General features: G+C 35.0%; 5 protein-coding genes across 9 annotated transcripts in view; 1 reads left to right on the top strand and 4 right to left on the bottom strand.

The window, feature by feature from the left end:
• Nucleotides 1–872: 872 nt before the first annotated feature.
• On the bottom strand, nucleotides 873–3,841 carry LOC103509492. 2 transcript variants are annotated; one of them, XM_026823812.1, is made up of 6 exons: nucleotides 3,475–3,841; nucleotides 2,996–3,103; nucleotides 2,495–2,678; nucleotides 1,745–1,982; nucleotides 1,334–1,462; nucleotides 873–1,189 (listed from the first exon to the last, which is right to left on the bottom strand). In XM_026823812.1, the coding sequence occupies exons 2-6, from the start codon at nucleotides 3,017–3,019 to the stop codon at nucleotides 973–975; spliced, it is 792 nt and encodes a 263-aa protein (XP_026679613.1). In that variant the 5' UTR covers nucleotides 3,020–3,103; nucleotides 3,475–3,841; the 3' UTR covers nucleotides 873–972. The 2 variants fall into 2 exon arrangements, with proteins under 2 accessions (XP_026679613.1, XP_026679614.1); XM_026823813.1 differs by having other exon boundaries at nucleotides 2,495–2,663; nucleotides 3,475–3,839.
• The window catches only part of LOC103509491, an 18,747-nt gene continuing 1,647 nt past the window's right edge, over nucleotides 3,840–20,939 (bottom strand). The window contains exon 2 of the mRNA XM_026823803.1: nucleotides 3,840–4,946. Within this exon, the coding sequence (XP_026679604.1) occupies nucleotides 3,840–4,724 (885 nt within the window). The 5' untranslated portion in view covers nucleotides 4,725–4,946. The remainder of the gene's footprint in view (nucleotides 4,947–20,939) is intronic.
• LOC103509480 overlaps nucleotides 9,900–20,939 on the bottom strand; it is a 22,092-nt gene continuing 11,052 nt past the window's right edge. For both annotated transcript variants that reach the window (XM_008474104.3, XM_008474103.3), the window contains exons 3-5: nucleotides 11,438–11,567; nucleotides 10,984–11,078; nucleotides 9,900–10,382 (exon numbers count right to left, since the gene is read on the bottom strand). In XM_008474104.3, the coding sequence (XP_008472326.1) occupies nucleotides 10,038–10,382; nucleotides 10,984–11,078; nucleotides 11,438–11,567 (570 nt within the window). In that variant the 3' untranslated portion in view covers nucleotides 9,900–10,037. The remainder of the gene's footprint in view (nucleotides 10,383–10,983; nucleotides 11,079–11,437; nucleotides 11,568–20,939) is intronic.
• Nucleotides 11,900–14,196, top strand: LOC113467565 (zinc finger protein OZF-like). The gene has a single exon (XM_026823810.1). It carries the CDS (start codon nucleotides 11,944–11,946, stop codon nucleotides 13,486–13,488), a length of 1,545 nt encoding a protein of 514 aa, XP_026679611.1. The 5' UTR covers nucleotides 11,900–11,943; the 3' UTR covers nucleotides 13,489–14,196.
• Nucleotides 13,959–20,939, bottom strand: part of LOC103509478 (enoyl-[acyl-carrier-protein] reductase, mitochondrial) — a 20,580-nt gene continuing 13,599 nt past the window's right edge. The window contains exons 1-4 of one of the 3 annotated variants that reach the window (XM_008474100.3): nucleotides 19,244–19,588; nucleotides 15,878–16,114; nucleotides 15,255–15,529; nucleotides 13,959–14,610 (exon numbers count right to left, since the gene is read on the bottom strand). In XM_008474100.3, the coding sequence (XP_008472322.1) occupies nucleotides 14,211–14,610; nucleotides 15,255–15,529; nucleotides 15,878–16,114; nucleotides 19,244–19,405 (1,074 nt within the window). In that variant the 5' untranslated portion in view covers nucleotides 19,406–19,588 and the 3' untranslated portion in view covers nucleotides 13,959–14,210. Of the gene's footprint in view, nucleotides 14,611–15,254; nucleotides 15,530–15,877; nucleotides 16,115–16,265; nucleotides 16,446–19,243; nucleotides 19,589–20,939 lie in introns of those variants that run through there. The other 2 variants (XM_017444206.2, XM_026823811.1) reach the window with 2 other exon arrangements.

Genomic DNA, 20,939 nt, shown 5'->3' with positions numbered 1-20,939 from the left:
GTACCACGCGTCCACAACAGAGAACCGACAATCAACCGCGACCCTCGCCTAGTACCGACCCACGAGAAAATAAACCATGCTAATGAATAGAAGCGTCCTCGACCGATCCTTGACCATTTATTATAGTACAGAAAATCAAGAAATTGAGCCGAGTATTTTTTTTTTTTTTTTTTGCGAGGGTCATTGGTCGCCGTTGGGGCCTTCGATTTTTCCATCGCATGAAACGAATTGAATTCTACACACGACCTCGTAAGAGTGGGGAAAGAGAGTAAAGAGACAAGGTTCGTTCTCGGAACGACTGGCTTTCTCCTACCCTGTCCTTCTGATCATTTTCAGTTTCCGGACAGTAAGACCTTCGTTGTTGCAGAAAATAACATCACACTTGAGTGATCAATTCACGTAGTCGTACGACCTCGTGGCGTATAAAAGCGTACCCGACTACCCGCAGTTTTTCTAAGAATAAAGGCTATGGTCTAAGTGCGCGGATTTTATCCTTAAGGGATGAGGTTCGTTCTCGGAACGGCTGGCTTTCCTCTATCCTGTCTGCCTTCTCTCTTCGATTTTTTTTTCTTTATTTACACAACTTTAGTTGTAAGTACAAATTACAAAAAATTATACATACATTCGATTTCGGGACTATAAGACCCTAGCAGTTACAGTTTCCTCTATCGAACCTCTTAAAATAATAATAATAAGTGTGCGGCCAAAACGGCGACCATGGACCGTGGACCATTGACCCTCGCCGAGCATGGTTTATTTTCTAATGGGTCGGTAGTAGGCGAGGGTCGATGATCGGTTCTCCATTGTGGACGCCTACTTAGGCTGCGTTTTTAGTCACATCAGAATTCTCAACGTACAGAAAAGACCTTTGATCAATTCAAAACTGTTCGTGGTATATTTGTGCATAAATATAAAAGTGTGTAGTGCGTAGCTATATTTTTAAAACATATAAAAAAATTCCCGCTCCGTCATTTACGAAGAATATGCAATAGTTCTTTCTCTGGCCCTTAAATACAATTGTCTGTAAAAGTTTTCCAAGTTTGAATAAAACAGATATCTTGAAGATCTGTTTAGATCATTGATGTGTTTCCATTGATGAGTATAATAGACATTGGTAGGCTCTGACCGAGATACAGGGTAGGAGTGACCGTTACTGGTCCTGTTCCTCACATTGTCTTCCTTATGCAAACTGAAACAATACACAAGAGTTAGGTAGGTGGTTATCTGGTTATAGTGTCAATTTTAGTAGCTCTTAAAACGGGTTCAGAAATCATATTGTCATTGATGAAATATTGTCAAACAAGAGTACATAAAACAGTTCAATCTAAATTACCTTGGTTGGTTCAAACAAACATCTGAAATGGCTCGGGCGTATGTTGCAAATGAGCTTTCATCTCTGAACTTCTTCTTGGACTTTGGTGTAGTAAGAGGACTTGCATGCGATTTAACCACTGGAATAGACCTAGAGAAACAGTCAAATAGCAAGAAGAAATTATAAATTAATAATGATAGTCATCTCTGAACTTCTTCTTGGACTTTGGTGTAGTAAGAGGACTTGCATGCGATTTAACCACTGGAATAGACCTAGAGAAACAGTCAAAGAGCAAGAAGAAATTATAAATTAATAATGATAGCAGTAATAAATAAAGGGACCTACATAAGGAAAATCCCACAAGAGATCTTGGTCGCTTTATTTAGGGAGTATTTTTCTAAGCGTTTATGATGATATATTATTGCGACTTACCTATCATCAGATTGACAGGTACACAGGTCACATGGTGTACATCGTTTGATGAAATTTCCATCACCAACTGACATTTTGTTGTCCCCATAAAACACGTAATCAAACTTGGCACAAATGTCGCATTGACACACACTACATGGAACTCTCCCATATTCTTCAATCGATGAACAAGAAATGGCCTTTTTAAGGGTTGCAAATCTTTTCGAATTCTTATTACTGGGGGTGAATACTGACCTTGCTGCAAAATAAAAACAAGAGGTGCGACAAATGTGTCATACAATGCACAAGCAGGAGTAAGGACGTGGTACGTTATGTACCGGGTTGGGTAGGGTTCAGACTGCAGTTTCTACAGTTTGGTTAGTTACCACTCCCATGCCAAACTGTAGAAACAATATCCTGTCTCAACTAGTCCGAACCCAACCCAACTCGGTACATAACCACGACCTACTATGGACATTTGCCGAGATATGTCACTAGTCCACGAGGTCAATTTTTGCTTCGTGATTGTGGACAAATTAGATGTGAAATATCACTTGACCCAAACATTTTTTTTATTCCAATATTTTCTCATTGTCTTATTATTTTACCTACTTGTACAACTATTATAAAACTACAATGTTAAAAATAAAAAGCCATTATTACAAATTACAAAATTACAAATTACAGGTTTCCTCCGTATTTGTAGCATTAGTTCTAAAATGAAATAGGGCCGGTAAAATAGGTATAATGTAAAAATATGTAGGTACTTACCTGATTGTTTTGGTTCCGTCCAGACTTTCTTGAGATTATTATCTCGTTTCCCTGTGATTCTTTTGGAAGCGAAGGTCTGGCTTTTCTTTATTGGCAATTGGTGAAGATTTGAGACATGGCATACTGTTCTTTGGCAAATATGGCTCCGTGTATCCTTGTTCTTTTTGTCCTGAAATAAATAAGACTATGAAATATCATGAAGACTTCATAGTTGTCAGCGCGGTTTTGTATGTTTTAACCAGACAATCATCTTTGTAGAAACAATTCAAGTAGAAAGACTTCACATTTCCACCAAACAAAAACACTTCTGCAACCATGGCATAGTCTCTGTTCTTGGGATTTCAAACAACTTTTCAAATGCCCTCAACAGGCTCAATATACACTCTGAAAAGCGTTAACGTCACCTACGTAGTGGTTACCCTTTATTATAATTATTTATTATAAAAAGCCCGTAGGACGCGCAATCACACAACATTCCAAACACCAACGGTTTATAATTACCTTTCGAAACTGTACGGGAGACATTTTTATTACTCGTGAAAACTGCCCATTGATAATTTCCTCAAGAAGGAGTCCAGCGCATAGTTCAAGTTTTGGAGCCAATATTCCCTGAAAATGTACAACTCGACGTAACTTATGGGGGGTCAAAGGCGTCAAACAATATGATAATTTCCTCAAGAAGGAGTCCAGCGCATAGTTCAAGTTTTGGAGCCAATATTCCCTGAAAATGTACAACTCGACGTAACTTATGGGGGGGTCAAACAATATGATGATGCTTTTGTAAGAATATTAATATAAGTATACCTAATTATGTGTGTAAATGTATTAGGCAATACCCTGAGATATTCCGTAAATAATACGAAAATTTCCTACAATATATCTTTTAGATACCTACATGTGTACAAGTACCTGCCTGAATAGCAGTTGTTACACACGAGTATTCTTACATAGAGAAAGAAACAATCAATAAAATTACTCACAGGGAAATTCCGAGTTGGTTGTAAAAGCAAGTCGACCCAACCATGCTCCAAATTAGGGTTGAAACTTTCGACAGGCTGAGCATATTGACTGAGCTCGGAGAGTGAGATGACAAAGTGGCAGAGAGTGACTGGGTGACATGAACCCGGGGTTTGTTGGATTAAGTTCACTTGAAATAATCTTCTTGGCAAAATTTCCTCTTGAATGAAAGATGCGGGATTTTGAAATATCTGATGGGGAAAAAAGTGGTTCGGTTACAATAATTTCTCACATTATAATATTATGATAAGTTGTCTGTACATAATGTAATAGGAAAAAAGGTACAGAAAGTGATGACCATATTTGGAATCCATGGACCCAAGTTTAACTACCCGAAGGAGGGAGAGAAAGAGAGAAAATAAATGTTATTCACATTGTGTGACTTTGTTATATTATCCTTGCTGATGGTGTTAATGACTTCCTTCTTTAAATTATCAGTGATCCCTTTGGTAGTAATAATGGTGGTTTTATCAACATCACTGTTTTGTTCCAAGGCTTTTGCACTATCAATATTTTCTACTTGATTTGAATTCTGATTATACTGTTTAAGAAGATTGTAGAAAATGGAGTTTGCTTCTATTAACAAAGCACAAATAGGATTAATGTCATTACCAAAGTCTAGACAGACTCTTTTACAGTTGCTTGTATTGTCTAGGAGAGGATTAAGTATCTTGACATATTCTACTACATCTGAAGAATAACTTGGCAAGGTTACCTTGTGTTGTTCACACATAACATTATTTTTCAAAGTATTGTTAGCATTCATAATACTGATCAAACTATCCAAGTCAGATTTACTTTTTGGCAATCTCAATAACATAGGATCAGGAATTTGTTGTTGTGTTAATACTACTCCAATTAACATCAGCACATGGGCCAGTCCCATGCACAATAAAATGGTTGGATATTTTTTCACATGATTTAGTTCAATAGTTTTATTTAAATTTGGGATATTTTTATCACATTGATATAAGATATCAGAATCTTTTAAAACATTTTCAATGTTGATCACATTATTAAACAAAGGTTCTTTTAATAAGTAATCATTAAAATTAATTTTTGTTTCTTTTTTCAATATATTGTCTAAAACATTTGAATGGTTGTTCAGTTTAAACAGGGCATTGTATTGAATGGTTTGATTTTGAATCTCTACATCCTGAGATTGAACTAAAATATAAAGAACACTAAGAACAGCTAAATACATGAAATTCATATTATTTTGAAATGAAATCTTGGTTCAAGTAGACAAAAACAAATAATTGTAAAGGTATACTTGCAGATTATTTTGACCAGAAAGTGTATCACATATTTCTCAAGTTTTCATTATTCTTCTCAAATCTAGGCATTGTCCTCCACAATGTTATTGGAAACGGTCAGGTCCCAAGTTGTAATTTACAATTATGTTGAATGCCTTATGGTTATCAATTATCTGCAACTGAAGATGAAGAGTTCATTATTAGGAAAAAGAACATATTCAACAAAATCTGAATAGATAAATAGATACTGAGTGGGCCTGGGATGCTAGCAGCACATGATAGATGTCTTGGCCATCACCCATCTTGATACCACTCACAATGACCTGATCTACTAAGAACGTTAGAATTTAACTGCTGGCTATTACTTACTTATCCCCACCACTCATACTCAGACTGCCTGACAGACATGTCTATCAGTCAGATTGATGTGAATACTTTTTGTTGGATTAAGTTCACTTGAAATAATCTTCTTGGCAAAATTTCCTCTTGAATGAAAGATGCGGGATTTTGAAATACCTGACGGGATTTAAAAGTGGTTCGGTTAGTCGGTTACAATAATTTCTCACATTATAATATTATGATAAGTTGTCTGTACATAATGCAATAGGAAAAAAGGTAAGTACAGAAAGTGATGACCATATTTGGAATCCATGGACCCAAGTTTAACTACCCGAAGGAGGGAGAGAAAGAGAGGAAATAATACTTACCCTGTTTGATTTTCCGCTTCATTCTACAAAAAGAAAGCACACACGTGGATCACACTAACACAATGAAAAATAATAAAAAAAAATCACTTTTCTACACTACAGTGACTTGTAAACTTCGCTTGGCAAGTTTTTCTTGAATAATACTTACCCTGTTTGATTTTCCGCTTCATTCTACAAAAAGAAAGCACACACGTGGATCACACTAACACAATGAAAAATAATAATAATAATAATAATAATAATAAAAAAATTCACTTTTCTACACTACAGTGACTTGTAAACTTCGCTTGGCAAGTTTTTCTTACCCAAATAGTCCAGTAGGTTGCCAAGCTCTGAGTCTATCGTTCTACGTTTGTCACAATTTGGACGTTTTTCAACTGTATAACGGTCCGTCCAGAACAAAAGAACATGATGTCATTTAAGCGTAAAAATGTGTGTATATTAAAAACAAACAAAAATATGTAAGTACATCTGTAGGTGGTGATTATTACTACATCACATCAAACAAGTGGGAATCATATAATATAGAATATAGGTCACACGTAGGTACCTATTAGTTGTTTTGATACCTTAGAAAATGTCAGTGTTTGCTCAAATCGGAGCGGAAATTGGGGTGGAACAAACTTGCTGTGTTTTATTATACCAAACAGTTTGAATGAGAGAGCCACTTTGCTTTTCGAACAGAGCCATACGCCCGGACACGTGACCTGGAAAGTATTGTCTTTTGAAAAACAGCCTATGGGTTTGATGCCATTACATGACACAAATTTCGACACAGAAAATTGATAACAAAAGTAACGAAAAACTACCTGGTAGATTTTAAAAGAAGAAGGCTTCATTTGATTCTGTAACAATTATTAACACTTTTGAATTTATATTTAAAGAGGACAGAAAAATCCTACATAATTATGTATTATTTTGTTTTGCGAACCTAATGAAAAGGAACATGTAACTTTTTCAGTGGGTGTCGGAGGGGTAATGTCAAATATGAAATAGAGAAATAGTACATGTTAAACCCTGGGAAATCCCTATTCAACAAAAATAAAAGCAAACTATGCACACAACATGAAAAGAAAAGAGAAAAAAAATTGCAGTCTAAATATCAAATAATATTAAGCTATTGACAGCACAGATTAGATATTTATCTCATCTCATGATAGTCTACTAATAAATAAATAGAGGGGTTTTAAATATTTGTTCTGTGCTACTACTAAGTAGGGAAAAGGTGGGTATTCAATGAAGGATGGTGGAAAATTTCATCTACTAAAGAAATCAAGTAATTAACAACCTGTATTCTGAATAGAAGCTAACGGTTAGTAGAAAGTAGAAATATCGAGAGAAAGTAAAATGTACATACTGAGTTAAAACAAAAAGTTCAGGGTTACTGATTCAGCTACCACCATACAAGTGCATTAGGTGAAAATATATAAACAATAGAAGAATAAGTAGATGGATTTGGACTTGTAATTAAATAAAATACATAATAATATAAAACTACCTGATATCTATTTTTTATTAATTGGATACAATAACATGTTCAATATTATTTTTAAATAAAAAAGTCTCATCATTTATCAAATAAAGGAGAATGCAATACTTAGGTAGGTCCTTTCCTAGTAATAGGGAACTTATTAATTTAGTGATAGTAAACAAAATCAGTATCTACACCTACAGATTAAAATGGTGTTTTAAATTTTTATAATCCAATGCTGAACTAACCTTGTTAACATAAACGTTTATGATAACCTCATAACTGCAGCAGGTTGAGGATTGTGCCATACTGTTGACTTGGACATTTATTTTTTGCTGTAGATATAATTCTCACAAAACTAAAATTGTAATATGTAGTAATAATTGTGTTGGGTTAAGAACAACATACTTTCAGTCGGTCTTTCTAAAGGTGTAAGGTGGGTACATGTGAACACAGTGGAGAACTCCGTGTGTTCATTAAATTACTGCACAATCTGCTTTTATCTACGGCCTAAATAAAGCCAAGACAAGTGTTAAAAAACTCTTAATGTACATTATACACAAAATTTGATAAGTACATCACCTTAGTTAATAAATTTTTGTTCAGCCCATAGATATGGGACCTATGATTATTAACTTGAAACATTAATACAAAAGATGTTCCTTAGACTCATCAAACCCAGTGTTGACCCGAGAATATGTACCTCCCCGTCTTGATCTAGACCTTCTATTTCCAGCATGTCTTCCTTCCAAAGCAAGAGCTAGCAGTTTCCTTTTGTTATAGAACACCAAGTACATGACTATACATACAACAAACATAATAACAAAGTAAGTGAAGAAATGGGAGTCTTCAGCCTCCTCAAACCCATCTGGTATAACGTAGGGTATCCAAAACCGTTTTGGCCGGTAAAAATTTCTTCACCGTAAGCCCAGGAGGAGTGATTTCCTCAGGTCGGTAAATTAGACATCCCCAAAACAAAACAAAACTATACAAAATTCAAATTTAAATAGGTATTACAAAAATAATAAAAACTCGAGGGATATTTTATTTTATTACTGGGGAATTTTTCAAGACCAGGGACTTTTTCAATCTGGCAACACTGCCATTACATGTACAACACGTGATGACATTTTATAGCGGGAACATTTAAAATATAATTTTCTTTCAAGTTCAAGAGTATCAGTATTATGTAGTGAATTACTAACGTAGGGAGTATTTTCCTGAGGATCTAGAAGAGACTCTCCTGGGTCATCTCCTTGCTGCTTGTAATTCCTGTTGTCTACGTTCGAAGAGAAAGCTTCTTCTTCATCATTATTAACAGCTGCATTGTTGTCTCCCTCCAAAGTGTCAATATTTGGCACATCAGCAACTGGAGGATTTTTCAAAGGAGGAGGTAGAGTCTCATCTAGATTATTCCCTAATTTACTCTTTTCCTTAATTTCAATCTCTGTTGTCTTGGAAGTTTTTGATGGTCTTGTCTTTTCTTTTTTGGTGCTACTTTGCTCAACAGTAACTTCAGGTTTTTCTATCTTTTTGGTTTCTGGTGTTTCAGGTTCATTGACTGCTTCCTTAGCATTATCTTCATCAACTACCAAGACAACCTTGTCAGTGGGTTCAGAAGGAATAGTTCCCTTAGTAGAGGGAATTATCTTTGTCTCAGTAATGTTATCTGGATTTTTTGATGTTTGTTTTTCAACATTATAGTCACCATCAATATCATCATCAGTAATTTCTGCACTATTTACATTTACATTAATAAGACTTTCATCATCTTTCTTATCTATACTAGTAGTTGTACTAGTGCTATTTTGTTCAACTACTTGTTTTTGGACTTTTGTCTCATCATGAATACTGTTAACACTACCTGCAATATTACTATCATTAGTCACAGCAAGAGAATTGTTATTCACTAGTGCTATTTTGTTCAACTACTTGTTTTTGGACTTTTGTCTCATCATGAATACTGTTAACACTACCTGCAATATTACTATCATTAGTTACAGCAAGAGAATTGTTATTCAAGGCCATCACCCATCTTGATACCACTCACAATGACCTGATCTACTAAGAACGTTAGAATTTAACTGCTGGCTATTACTTACTTATCCCCTCCACTCATAGTCAGACTGCCTGACAGACATGTCTATCAGTCAGATTGATGTGAATACTTCAATAATATAATCATGAACCCAAGTAATAAGAGAAAATGCTTGTTTTAGTGCAAATTTGGCTTGAGTATTTACATACCTACTTTATAATGTTAAAAGTGTGGACACTGCTAAATCAAGTAGGAAGATAAGAGAAAATGCTTGTTTTAGTGCAAATTTGGCTTGAGTATTTACATACCTACTTTATAATGTTAAAAGTGTGGACACTGCTAAATAATACTTTATAAAGTGTGGACACTGCTAAATCAAGTAGGAAGTACTTATACCTACCTACAAAATGGCCTGTTGAGTCTAAAATTGACAGTTTCAAAATACTGTGTAATAGAATTCACCTTCAAGCCACTGATTGGGTAGTAAGCATACATTACCTACTACACATGAATAATCTTAACACTTGCCTGCTTAGTTCCGGAGACTGGCTCTATGGGAAAGATCTTTCTGTCCAAGTCTTCACAATAGAAGTGCGTTAAGTCTATACACTTTTTTACTTTCTTTTCTTGCTGTTTCTTGTTTCTGAACTTCTGAAGTAGGAATAGGAACACTTTTTTGATGGTGTCTTCCTGTCTTTTTGGCAAGATTTCCAAAAACAATAAAACAATTAAACAAAACAAACTATACAAAATTCAAATTTAAATAGGTACCGTAAACTGAGGTGACTTTGCACCACTTTTACTCAAATTTTTGGATACCTTGCTTTCTGAACTTCTGAAGTAGGAATAGGAACACTTTTTTGATGGTGTCTTCCTGTCTTTTTGGCAAGATTTCCAAAAACAATAAAACAAATTATTGAACCTCTGCAAAATTTTAGTGACCTGTAGTTCGAAGTAAAGTTCTGAGAACAGCAAACTATTTTTGAGCCTTTTCCAGTATATTTAACCCTAAATAGTGGAACTTTGGCCCCATATAACCGCCGAACCATAGCTTCTAGAAGCAAGAACATTTTTGATCTACATGATTTATTTCATCAAATCTACATTTCACCGTATGTTGTGTCAAATCATATTGTACTTGCATTATGGAAATTAAACTTACTCTTAATCGTGCCACATCTTCTAGTTTGGACAAATCAGCCAGTTCCAGATACAAGGAGTACACGAGGAGCCATCCATACACATTGGCAATAGTGAACAGGAGCCACAGTATACATATGGTGAGATTGTAGCCAAATGTTAGATCATTCACCGTGGATACAAATACCCAGGCAATGAATCGGAAGATGGTCAGCACAACAAACGAATAGAGCCATGGTACCATTTTCTTCTCATACTCCTGTAATAGTGTAATGTAATATGCATCCATATTTGACCAGAATTTCTTATGCATCCATATTTGACAGAATTTCTTAACTTTAAGGACAATGTACATTAAATCTCTCAAAGAATCATGTGTTGGACTAGCTTTTAAAAAAAATTGGCAGTAAATACTGGCCAAACCGTACATTTTACAGGGACACTTTTGATTTGATATAATTTAGTTTCAAATAGCCTAGTCCTGCACTATAGTCACTACACTACAGAGCACTGACTATAGTCCCAACCATTGCTCTGACCCAAACACAATTATTAGTTTCAAACGTTTTCCAAATTCAAACCCAAAGAGAAAACTAGAATACAATAGAAATAGAATATACCTTGTTTATTCTGACCAGAGGAAAAGCTCAAAGCAAAGCAAAAATAGTTTCAAACGTTTTCCAAATTCAAACCCAAAGAGAAAACTAGAATACAATAGAAATAGAATATACCTTGTTTATTCTGACCAGAGGGAAAGCTCAAAGCAAAGCAAAAGGAGCAAAACTGGGGAAGCAGGGATTTCTGACTCCTACCAAATTCTAGTAGCAGATAACAGAGGTCAACAGGTTGATGGAACATACCTTTCTTAAAGCAATAATCAACAGGATGCTGGTGACTATGTTGATGGCTCCCAACAAAATTGAAAACAAGGCAAACAAGACCAGCATATTTCTCACTGAAAATAAACAAAGTTGGTTGGATAAGATTTAATGTTTGGGTATAACTAATCTTGGTACCTACTACAAATTTATCAGACAAAAGATTAGACCCCTCAATCCTGATAAAAAATGAATAAACTTGCAAGTTCCTCAGAAACTGATAAGGGTAGGTACCTTGGAAAGATATATGGTACATATTATACAACTTTGGAACTTAATATTCATAGAATATTAGTTAACACCTTGTAGCATTATACTGTGGATAATTGTTTGTTTTGCTTATAACTTGGGAAATGTGGTATCTTTGCCCCTGAGTTACATTTTTGCTAGAAACAATTCACATTGTTCTCTTACTCCTTTTTCTGTAGGTACTTACCCCAAGTACTACCAACATAGACAAACTGATAGCTGAGAATGTAGTAGCCATAGTGTGTAGAGCCTGGGGCTGACATGTAATAGCAATAAATATCAAACAATCCTGTGGCAACAGTGAACAAACTTAAAACCTGCAAGTGAAATAAAATACAAGCAAATAACTCAATTAGTCTAGTAGCAAAGTAGGTAGATATTCTCTTGGCCAATAATCAACAGGTAGATTCTATTGTGCAATATTGGATGCTTTTATGAATTTCTGTATTGAAAAATAATAATAATAATTCCCTTGTATATTGTAGCCTTGAAACTCTTGAAAGCTTTATGGCAAACCACAAGTTTTATATTCCATAATAGTCAGAATACAAGTTATCTCAAACAAAGTAGCCTAGTCCTGCACTATAGTCACTACACTACAGAGCACTGACTATAGTCCCAACCATTGCTCTGACCCAAACACAATTATTTTTTTTTCCCCCTCAGGTAGCAAAGGCAATTCCAAATGGTACAATGATGATGTGTAAGAAAGAAATTAAGAATACAACCAAGTTCACTCCTGTATCAGATGAAAGTCAAATCCAATTTGCAATGCAGGTTCCAAAAAAAGAGGAGGAAACTTTAGAAGATGGACTTGATCAAAGCACTCTTGAAAATGACCGAATTATTGATACTGCACATATCAAGGGTGAAACATTAAAACCTAATGTGATAAAAGTTCGGATTAAGAAAAAGAGAGGTGAACCAAGAAAGGCCAATCCTCAAGAATTGTATACTCCAGACTTCTTCCAGTCATTATTTGGATTCAGTATATTTGACTGTCAAGACTCAGAATGGAGAGATGTTCTGAAGAAAAAGCAAGGTGTACTTCATCTTAAAGCAAATGGATCAAGGATTCATTATCCTTCTGAAAAAACTGATGTGAAACAATTAAGATTGGATAAAATGAAAAGTTTTACAAAGAAATTGCATACTAGGAAATATAATGATAAATTTTCTTTTGGTGAAAATAAGTTCAAATGTCAATTCTGTCCTATGTGGTTTGAACAACGTGGTAAACGCAGAAAACATGTTAATGGTGTGCACTTGAAAATCAAACGGTTCAAATGTGAAGTATGTCCTATGAAGTTTCATCGTCAAGTAAGTCTCAAGAAACATGTAGAAGCTGTCCACCTCAAATTAAAACCTTGTAAATGTGAAGTATGTGGAAAATCATTTAGCAATAATAGTACATTGAAAGTGCATTCCACTACACATGCTGACCAAGGTAGATTTAAATGTCCCATATGTGGTAAGCACATAAGACATAAACAGACTTTTGACGATCACATGAATATGCACAGTGGTGACGTGAAGTATACTTGTACATATTGTGAGAAATCGTTTCTTTATAAAAAATCTTTGAAGCATCATTTGTTTGTACATTCCTCAGAGTTCACAAGTAAGTGTTCAGTATGTGATAGGTTATATAAAAGTGATTATTTGAGAAGAAAGCATGAACGTTCACATTCGTCAATATTTCAGTGTAGGATTTGTGATAAAATATTGAGCAACATTCAAGGTATAAGAAGACACATGGAGAATATGCACAATAGTGATAAGGATAACACAGAAAGACCATTTCAATGTAATGATTGTGGTTCCACCTTTAGACTCAAGAGACACTTGAATTCACATATTAATCGACTACACAAGTTGAAATTGAATTGTGTCCATTGTCAAGCTATATTTACAAACAAACAAAGATTGAATTACCATATCCTTACAAAGCATTCAGGTCCTAATTACAAAGCTTGGAAATGTGAGAAGTGTGACATGAGATTTGTTACAAATAAAAATCTGAAACGACACATGAAAGTGCATGAAAAAAATCGAAATATGCTTGATTCGTCTTGCAATGAATGTGGGAAACAATATAAGTGGGAAAGCTTTCTGCAGAAGCATAAAAAAATATGTACTACAACATGTAAATCTTGTGGCAAGCGATATTCAAGTATATATGTTTTGAGGAACCATGTTAAAAGTTGTTATGGTCAACAAAAAAACCTCAGTCACTAACATGTGAATCTGAAATTGAACAAAGCAAATAAATGAGATGTTGCCTGAAATTGAACTTTGCTAAAACTTAGTACCACCTCAGTTGTATGTGGTTAGCGTGGTTGACTTTGGATTTGTAGGTTAGTGAGTTGGTGGTTCATGTCTAAATCAAGTCAAAGAATTTACCATGGTGACATAATTATATTATAATTAATGACATTTGTGATTAACATTCACTGTGATCACAATTACCTAATACCTTACTTTTTTCAGCCAAGGTGCTCTGATGATGAAAATTTCAGGTCATAAAAAAAGATTTATTTAACCTTTGAATTAATTATAACTAATTTTGATTATTTTGTGATAAACTTAGTGAGTCCTTTTTTATTATTAAATAATTATAACTCATTTCATTAGAAGAGATAGTAAAATTTAATAAAATTATGTAGGTACTATCAATTTATTTTTGATGTACTAAAGACTTTTTAATTTTCTAGTAGTAAAATGTCTATAACATAGCAGTAACTTGTTTTCCTCTCGTGGTTGGGCGAGAGAAGTGATCATTTTATGAGCTCTATAGCACATTCAATATATTTATTTATTTTTATTTTTTAAATAAATTATTTCGTTTACTTATTTCGGAATTGGAATACAACTCAGGATTCTTGCTTCTGAAATGAGTGCAATAACCATTGACTACTGTAACATGGTAGCTGGAACTGGTTGTTGGAAAAAAAAATCTTTCATTGTCTGAAGTCAATATAGTATTTGACACCAGATTTCCCCTGAATAGACATCGTGTTCATGAGAGCCTCCTGGAAGTTTTTCAATGTCACAAACTTATGGGCAGGGGCAGCTAGTTTGCCTGTCCTCATCATTTCAGTCAGTTCATTCATCATTGATTTTCTCTCCGCACTTTCTTTGTTCTCTTTTTGCCAACGCGTCATCCAATGTCCTCTCAATGTGATGTCTTTGAATATGAATGCAGATGTGGGAATTTGTACAGGCTCACGAGACATTCCACCGTACGTGACCATGACACCTTTACTGACTAACGTGCGTAACAAGTTTGTAGCACTGTTACCGCCGACACAATTGAGTGCTAGTTTTGGCTTTGGTATGGACGCGTCCCGAGAAATATTTCTGAAAAGAAAAAGAATGTGAGAGGTTGGTAATTATGTACCAAATTTGTGCCATTTCATTTTTGTCTCATAATATCTTTTTGATGCTTTTCATTTTTTAGTCCGTCCTTCCTTTATTATTACTAATAATAAAAGGTATACTGGACGGACTATTGTATTCGCTTCAGTGTCGTCTGTCTGTCCCCATAGATTCATAGAAGGACTTATCCAAACCTGGTCGACCTACATATCAAATTAAAGGTCTTTTTTTTTACCAGGAACACGAAAGTGGTGGTGCAAATTTTGTCGAGAGAATCAAAAAGCCGAAAAACCAGAAGAAATGGTTTTTGGGGGATTTTTTCATATTTTCTCACACAAATGAGCTCTGATCTTGAAATTTGTCGCGACGACCTATGCGTTTTAGATAACACTTCAGTCGTTAATTTAAGACCGGTTTTAGCGTCATCTATGTTAATAGGTACATAGGTACTAATTTTCTTTAACCACGATCGAGTAAACTACGGGCTAAAAAAATCCCGGAGGGACGGGCCCAGCTTGTTGATTCATGATTATATCCACGTTGGGTTTTGTTCTACCTTTCCAATTGTATTAATGAGGAATTTTTGTACAATAGAGATCTTAGAAAAATATTTCATACATACTTACCGAAGTTCCTCTTCGGTGAAGACATAATCTGCCCCCAAAGACTTCAAATAAGACTTTAACTTGTCGATATCATCTCTGTTTCGAACTATATTGATTGTTTTTAATCCCCAGTGACGAGCGATTTGAATGACATTTTGACCACAAGCACTGTTGGCTCCATTTTGAATAACAACATCGCCTGGTGATAGGCTGTTGTAATCTTTTAACATCCTGTATGCAGTGCATGGATTTGAAGTTATGCCGGAAATTTCAGTCAGTGCAATATCCTTTGGTACCTGTAAAAATCAAAAATTATGCGTACCAGTATATCAAAAAAATTGCGGTGCGCGTACGCATTACCAAAAGTAACACAGATTGAATATCGAATCAGGTTGCTAAAAATATACGTACCTACTTGATTTTTTAATTCTTGTGACAAGTGAATAATCACAAAATAATAACACTAAAACTAAGTAATAATAATTTCATACCCTCAAAGGGCCTGAGGTATTATTCTAATAACCCTCATTTCCCTGCTGCTGGTTGATCAATTTTAATGATTTTGCCATTTCTGGGTCTTAACAAACGCAGAATTGAAAACGAAAGGAAGGAAAGAAAGAAAAGTGTTCACGAAAGAATTTCACCTTCATCAAAACATCATGGTTGAATTTGCCATAGTTTCTCCAAGTACCCAAATGTTGAGTGTCTGGAATCACATGATCTCCTACAGCAAGACTGGATACATCACTACCAACTTCTACGACTTCTCCAACTCCTTCAAATCCAGGAACTGCAGGAAGAGTGGGTTTAATGGGATAGACTCCTTGGATTGTATTTATATCAGCTGGGTTTACTGGTGCCACTAACATTTTCACAACTACCTGTAACAAATGAAATTGAAAGTTTTTTTTTTCTTTCTGTCAAGAAACCACGTGAATACAACATCGCGTCATATAGGTATACGAGTAGGTACTTATATCGCTATTTTTAAAATTCAAGATACTCATTGAAATTAGATTTTGAAATCCTTACTTCATGTTTCTGTACTGAATTCAAGGTCTCATTTTCAACGGTAACAACTCTCAGTGGGGTTCCATGCTGATTATAAACAAGCTTATTGGCTAAGTAAGAGAATCCTCTCGCGGATGTGTCCAGCAAACTAATATAGGTGCACAACTTAAATTGATGATAAAACATTTCGAAAAAAATTAAATAGGTACTTTAGAAATTCGGTAACAGATTAATAATACAAAATATGAGTATGTAGTATTATGAACGAAATTTTAGAGGTCCATTATTGTTTCATCATTAGGTACTATAATGATAAGATTTCAAGGCCGTAGCTTCAACTAATCAACTTCTTTGATGAGAATTATTATTTAAATATACACAGAACTGGGTTTAGAAAGAACTACCAAGATTGGTAGGTACCACTGTTAAAAATTGAATAAAAATCACTTGCCCCTAGAGTAAAAAGAGTGCCTAGGTAGAAACAATTATAATTATATTTTGGGTAGATACCTATTTAGGAAAAGTGATTCACAAATGCCAACATTAATAGATGATTTGGAAAAAAAAACACTTTCAAAGGTTTGAATATTTAATAAGGAGGTGTGAATTGCTACACATGTTTTACACCATTGACATTGCATAGCATACAGTTGGAAACAAATGTTGGGCTAAATTTCTATACAAGGTGTGCTAGATGTCTGGAATTTCATCAACAAAGTTATTTCAAATGGCTTTCTAAAAATTATTGACACATTTTCTGGTGACTGCTATTAGGAGGGGTCTAAATATGATGTTGGCTTTTATTATTATTATTTTCAGGGTACTAATACTAACATCTTAGGTCTTTGCCCCTTGACTTGTTTAATGTTGAAGATAAAGTGGGGAAAACGGCTGGCTTTCTCCTATCCTGTCTTCCTTCTCTTCACTTTCAAGATGGTAACACCTTAGCAGTTATAGTTTCCCCTCCCATTGGGGGAAAAAAAAAAAAAAAAAAAAAATGCCAAGTATAATGGAATGCACATTTGCCAATGAGATGAAATTCATAGTGATGAAACATGTCTACCTTTAAACAAAGTTTTCTTACATAAACCTAACCAGAAATTGTTTCTTCTTGTACCAGATCAGGAAATCTAAGAAAGAAACCTGTAGTTGTCCCATTGAGGAGTAAAGATGGACATTTTAGGAAGCCTTCAATTAAGTCTTCTGCACGTGGCAATGGATATCAAGGATCACTCAGACCACATAAATATGAGTTGGGTACAAAGAGTTTTCCAAATAAGTCACTTGGGTGAGTCAAACCTTCGTTTTTATTTTTACATTTCATGTCAGGGAATGTGGAAAGTTGTGATACATACAGATTAGTTTGCAATTATCAGGGAACATCAAACCTATTTAAATTTTTTAAATATTAAGAAGAAGAAACTATGGTCACATGTGTCCCACTGATATTATTTCAGGCAATCCAGGTAGAACAGGAGTGTAAATGGGGGCAAAATAACATTGAGGAATAAAAGTGCCATATTCAACGAAATCAATACGCTTCCTGAATATTATTCAACGAAATCAATACGCTTCCTGAATGTTATTCAACAAAATCAATACGCTTCTTGAATGTGCAAACTGGCTATATCTGCTATAAGACATGTGTTTTCTTCTTCTTACAGTGCTTTTTAAAAACTTGAGGCAGGACAGTTAGTCCCACTATATCAACAGTTTAAGATTTAAACACAAACTGCAGGTTTTGGTTAATTCACAGCATGGTTTTATTGGGAAATTAAGAGTAACTAGGTTCAATATCTTTCCTATGCGAAATCAATACGCTTCCTGAATGTTATTCAACAAAATCAATACGCTTCCTGAATGTTGTTCAACGAAATCAATACGCTTCCTGAATGTTATTCAACGAAATTAATACGCTTCGTGAATGTTATTCAACGAAATTAATACGCTTCCTGAATGTTATTCAACGAAATCAATACGCTTCCTGAATGTTATTCAACGAAATCAATACGCTTCCTGAATGTTATTCAACGAAATCAGTACCCTTTCTGAATGTTACCTTAGCAATAGGCGCTATTTATGGGCAGGGGCAGCTAGTTTGCCTGTCCTCATCATTTCAGTCAGTTCATTCATCATTGATTTTCTCTCCGCACTTTCTTTGTTCTTTTTCTGCCAACGCGTCATCCAATGTCCTCTCAATGTGATGTCTTTGAATATGAATGCAGACGTGGGAATTCGTACAGGCTCACGAGACATTCCACCGTACGTGACCATGACACCTTTACTGACTAACGTGTGTAACAAGTTAGTAGCACTGTTACCGCCGACACAATTGAGTGCTAGTTTTGGCTTTGGTATGGACGCGTCCCGAGAAATGTTTCTGAAAAGAAAAAGAATGTAAGAGTTTGAGAATTATCAATCTCGAGCAAGTTCATGTTTGTCTCATAATATCCATGCTTGTCATTTTTTGATTCATGATTATATCCACGTTGGGTTTTGTTCTACCTTTCCAATTGTATTAATGAGGAATTTTCGTACAATAGAGATCTTAGGTATAGAAAAAAAATCATACATACCGGAGTTCCTCTTCAGTGAAAACATAATCTGCCCCTAAAGACTTCATTTTTTTTTTTTTACCTAACAACAAATTTGGAGGTGATAATTCTGATAAGAAAAAGGCAGAATGTTATACTATTATCATTATTAGCAGCATCAAAATGAATCACTTAATTTTAGGATGAAAACATAAACTCATGATAAGGTCTTGCATAATATAATTTAGTCTACCTGATTGTATCCAGGAGGAACCATTTCTATAAACAAGTAGTTTCTGCAAGGGTGACATCTAACATTGGTGTATGACCAGAGTCCCACATACAAACCTCTGCAGACTCAGCATTAGTTTCTCAAAAATTGCTCCATTATGGGATCCAAACACTCTTTATCACTATGTATAATATCTTCCATTATTGTGGAGGAAATGGGCCTGCAAGACTTACCTCTGTGGACATAACTTTGAGTAGCTCTTCTTCAACAACATTGACAACTTTAGCAGGTTCACCGAATTCATGGAAAACTAGCTTCTTTGAACTAATAAAACGAAGAGATCCAGCTTGATAAGTTTTAAAGACATTCATGAACAAACCCTTCACTTGCTTCATTATTGAAATCTTACATTCACAGAATAACAAGGAAATGAAACTCAAACTTTATGTTAACTGGTGTTCAAATACATACATAAATCTGATTGCAGGTAGCAAGTACAATGGTACGTAGGTATGGTGGTATGGACAATTAAAGGTAGACTTTAGAATAGATTATGGTGCCCACCTATAACTCTATTTTCCATTAATTGATAAGCTATCACGGGAGTTTGAAAAGCAGCAACGAGATTGAAGTGATAAGAATCCTTATTTCAAAAATTCCCGCTTATTTTATTTGATGAACTTAAAAAAACGGGTATGATCGCGTATGGTCTGGCATCACTGTTACACGTCGCATCATCAGTACTATCGCGACGCGCGACGGTATATCACAGGGGAATTTTCAAAAAGGGATTTTTTGTCCTAGAAAACGGGAAAAATAATCTAGGCCATCTGGCAACTCTGTTTCGTTGCTCGTTGCTTCTTCCTTCTTCCATCCTGCCATTAACCATAATAACCATTTGCTTTGCATTTTTTTCTCTCTTACTCTCTTCTGCATTTTGCTTTTGCTTTGCCGTTTGTCCTTTTCCCTTTCCTATTGAAGAGAGTTTAAAGTTAAATTCGAGAGACTTAAAGACTTTTTAATTCTTGAACTTGCTAGGAAAAGGTGATAGATTTTGTAGAAACGTCAGAAAAAGGTCAATTTTTGTATGCCCTTCGACCGTTGCGGTTTGAGTTCAAATCCGTGCAAATCTTCACTGGTGTTGAAAAATTTCGGATGCCTGATTGTCTACAAACAAATTCTGCCATTGCCATTCCATCTGAAATATTTCCGTAAGTCTGATTTAAATTGTAACTATGTACTTATCCAATATTGATGGATTTGGTCCAATCCTCTTCTAAAATTACCATAACTATCATTAACATACACATGCAGTACCTACTTGTTCAATGGAAAATTGCTTCAAAAAGGAGCTGTCACAAACAAGCAATGACCAGTGTTCATACAGAGCATTCGAAAAGTCTTGGAACGCCCTGGAGATGAGAAGCTGAAATTTGGGTTAGTGTTTTATCCTTTAAAGTAGGTAGTCACCAAATTTTGGCCTGTACCAGGGTTGGCCCATTTAAGTAAAACTATCCACTAAAGACGGAAGTTTATACCAGGGTGATTACTAGTAGAACTTTAAATCCTGGATTTTTACTCTTAAATTTGAAAAACCGGACCTACCGGAGGCCCCCTCACTCTTTACCCTACAAAGTTTATAAATAAAAACCCAGACCTAAAAGATACACTTAGTAATCACCCCTGTATAAACTTCCGTCTTTAAGTGAGTAGTTTTACTTAAAAGGGTAAACCTCCACGAAGGGATAACTGCGTTCTTGTACCGTTTTAATTTTTAACTTATCCCGGAATTGAGACTGGGACAAAGAACCTAGTTCGAGTTTGAACATGTTTTAATGATTAAGGAAATTTGTGGAAATTCAAAACTAGACTCACAATCGTGTTAGTCCCGGCAAGGGTAAATTTTCTAAAACTTCAATCTGGTGGGGT

The sequence above is a fragment of the Diaphorina citri genome, unplaced genomic scaffold (assembly GCF_000475195.1).
Source record: "Diaphorina citri unplaced genomic scaffold, Diaci psyllid genome assembly version 1.1 scaffold502, whole genome shotgun sequence".
NCBI lineage: Eukaryota > Metazoa > Arthropoda > Insecta > Hemiptera > Psyllidae > Diaphorina > Diaphorina citri.
Note: the sequence above shows the minus strand (reverse complement) of the source record. Positions and strands in the feature narration are given on the sequence as shown.

What these genes read in the sequence shown, in the direction of transcription:
- LOC113467565 (XM_026823810.1), top strand. Translation starts at nt 11,944, where the DNA reads ATGATGATGTGTAAGAAAGAAATTAAGAATACAACCAAGTTCACTCCT.
- LOC103509492 (XM_026823812.1), bottom strand. Translation starts at nt 3,019, where the DNA reads ATGTCTCCCGTACAGTTTCGAAAG. An exon ending in CTCCCGTACAGTTTCGAAAG is followed by an intron (nt 2,679 to 2,995) that starts GTAATTATAAAC and finishes GATATTTCATAG; the next exon opens with TCTTATTTATTTCAGGACAA. An exon ending in GTTTGTTTGAACCAACCAAG is followed by an intron (nt 1,190 to 1,333) that starts GTAATTTAGATT and finishes GTATTGTTTCAG; the next exon opens with TTTGCATAAGGAAGACAATG.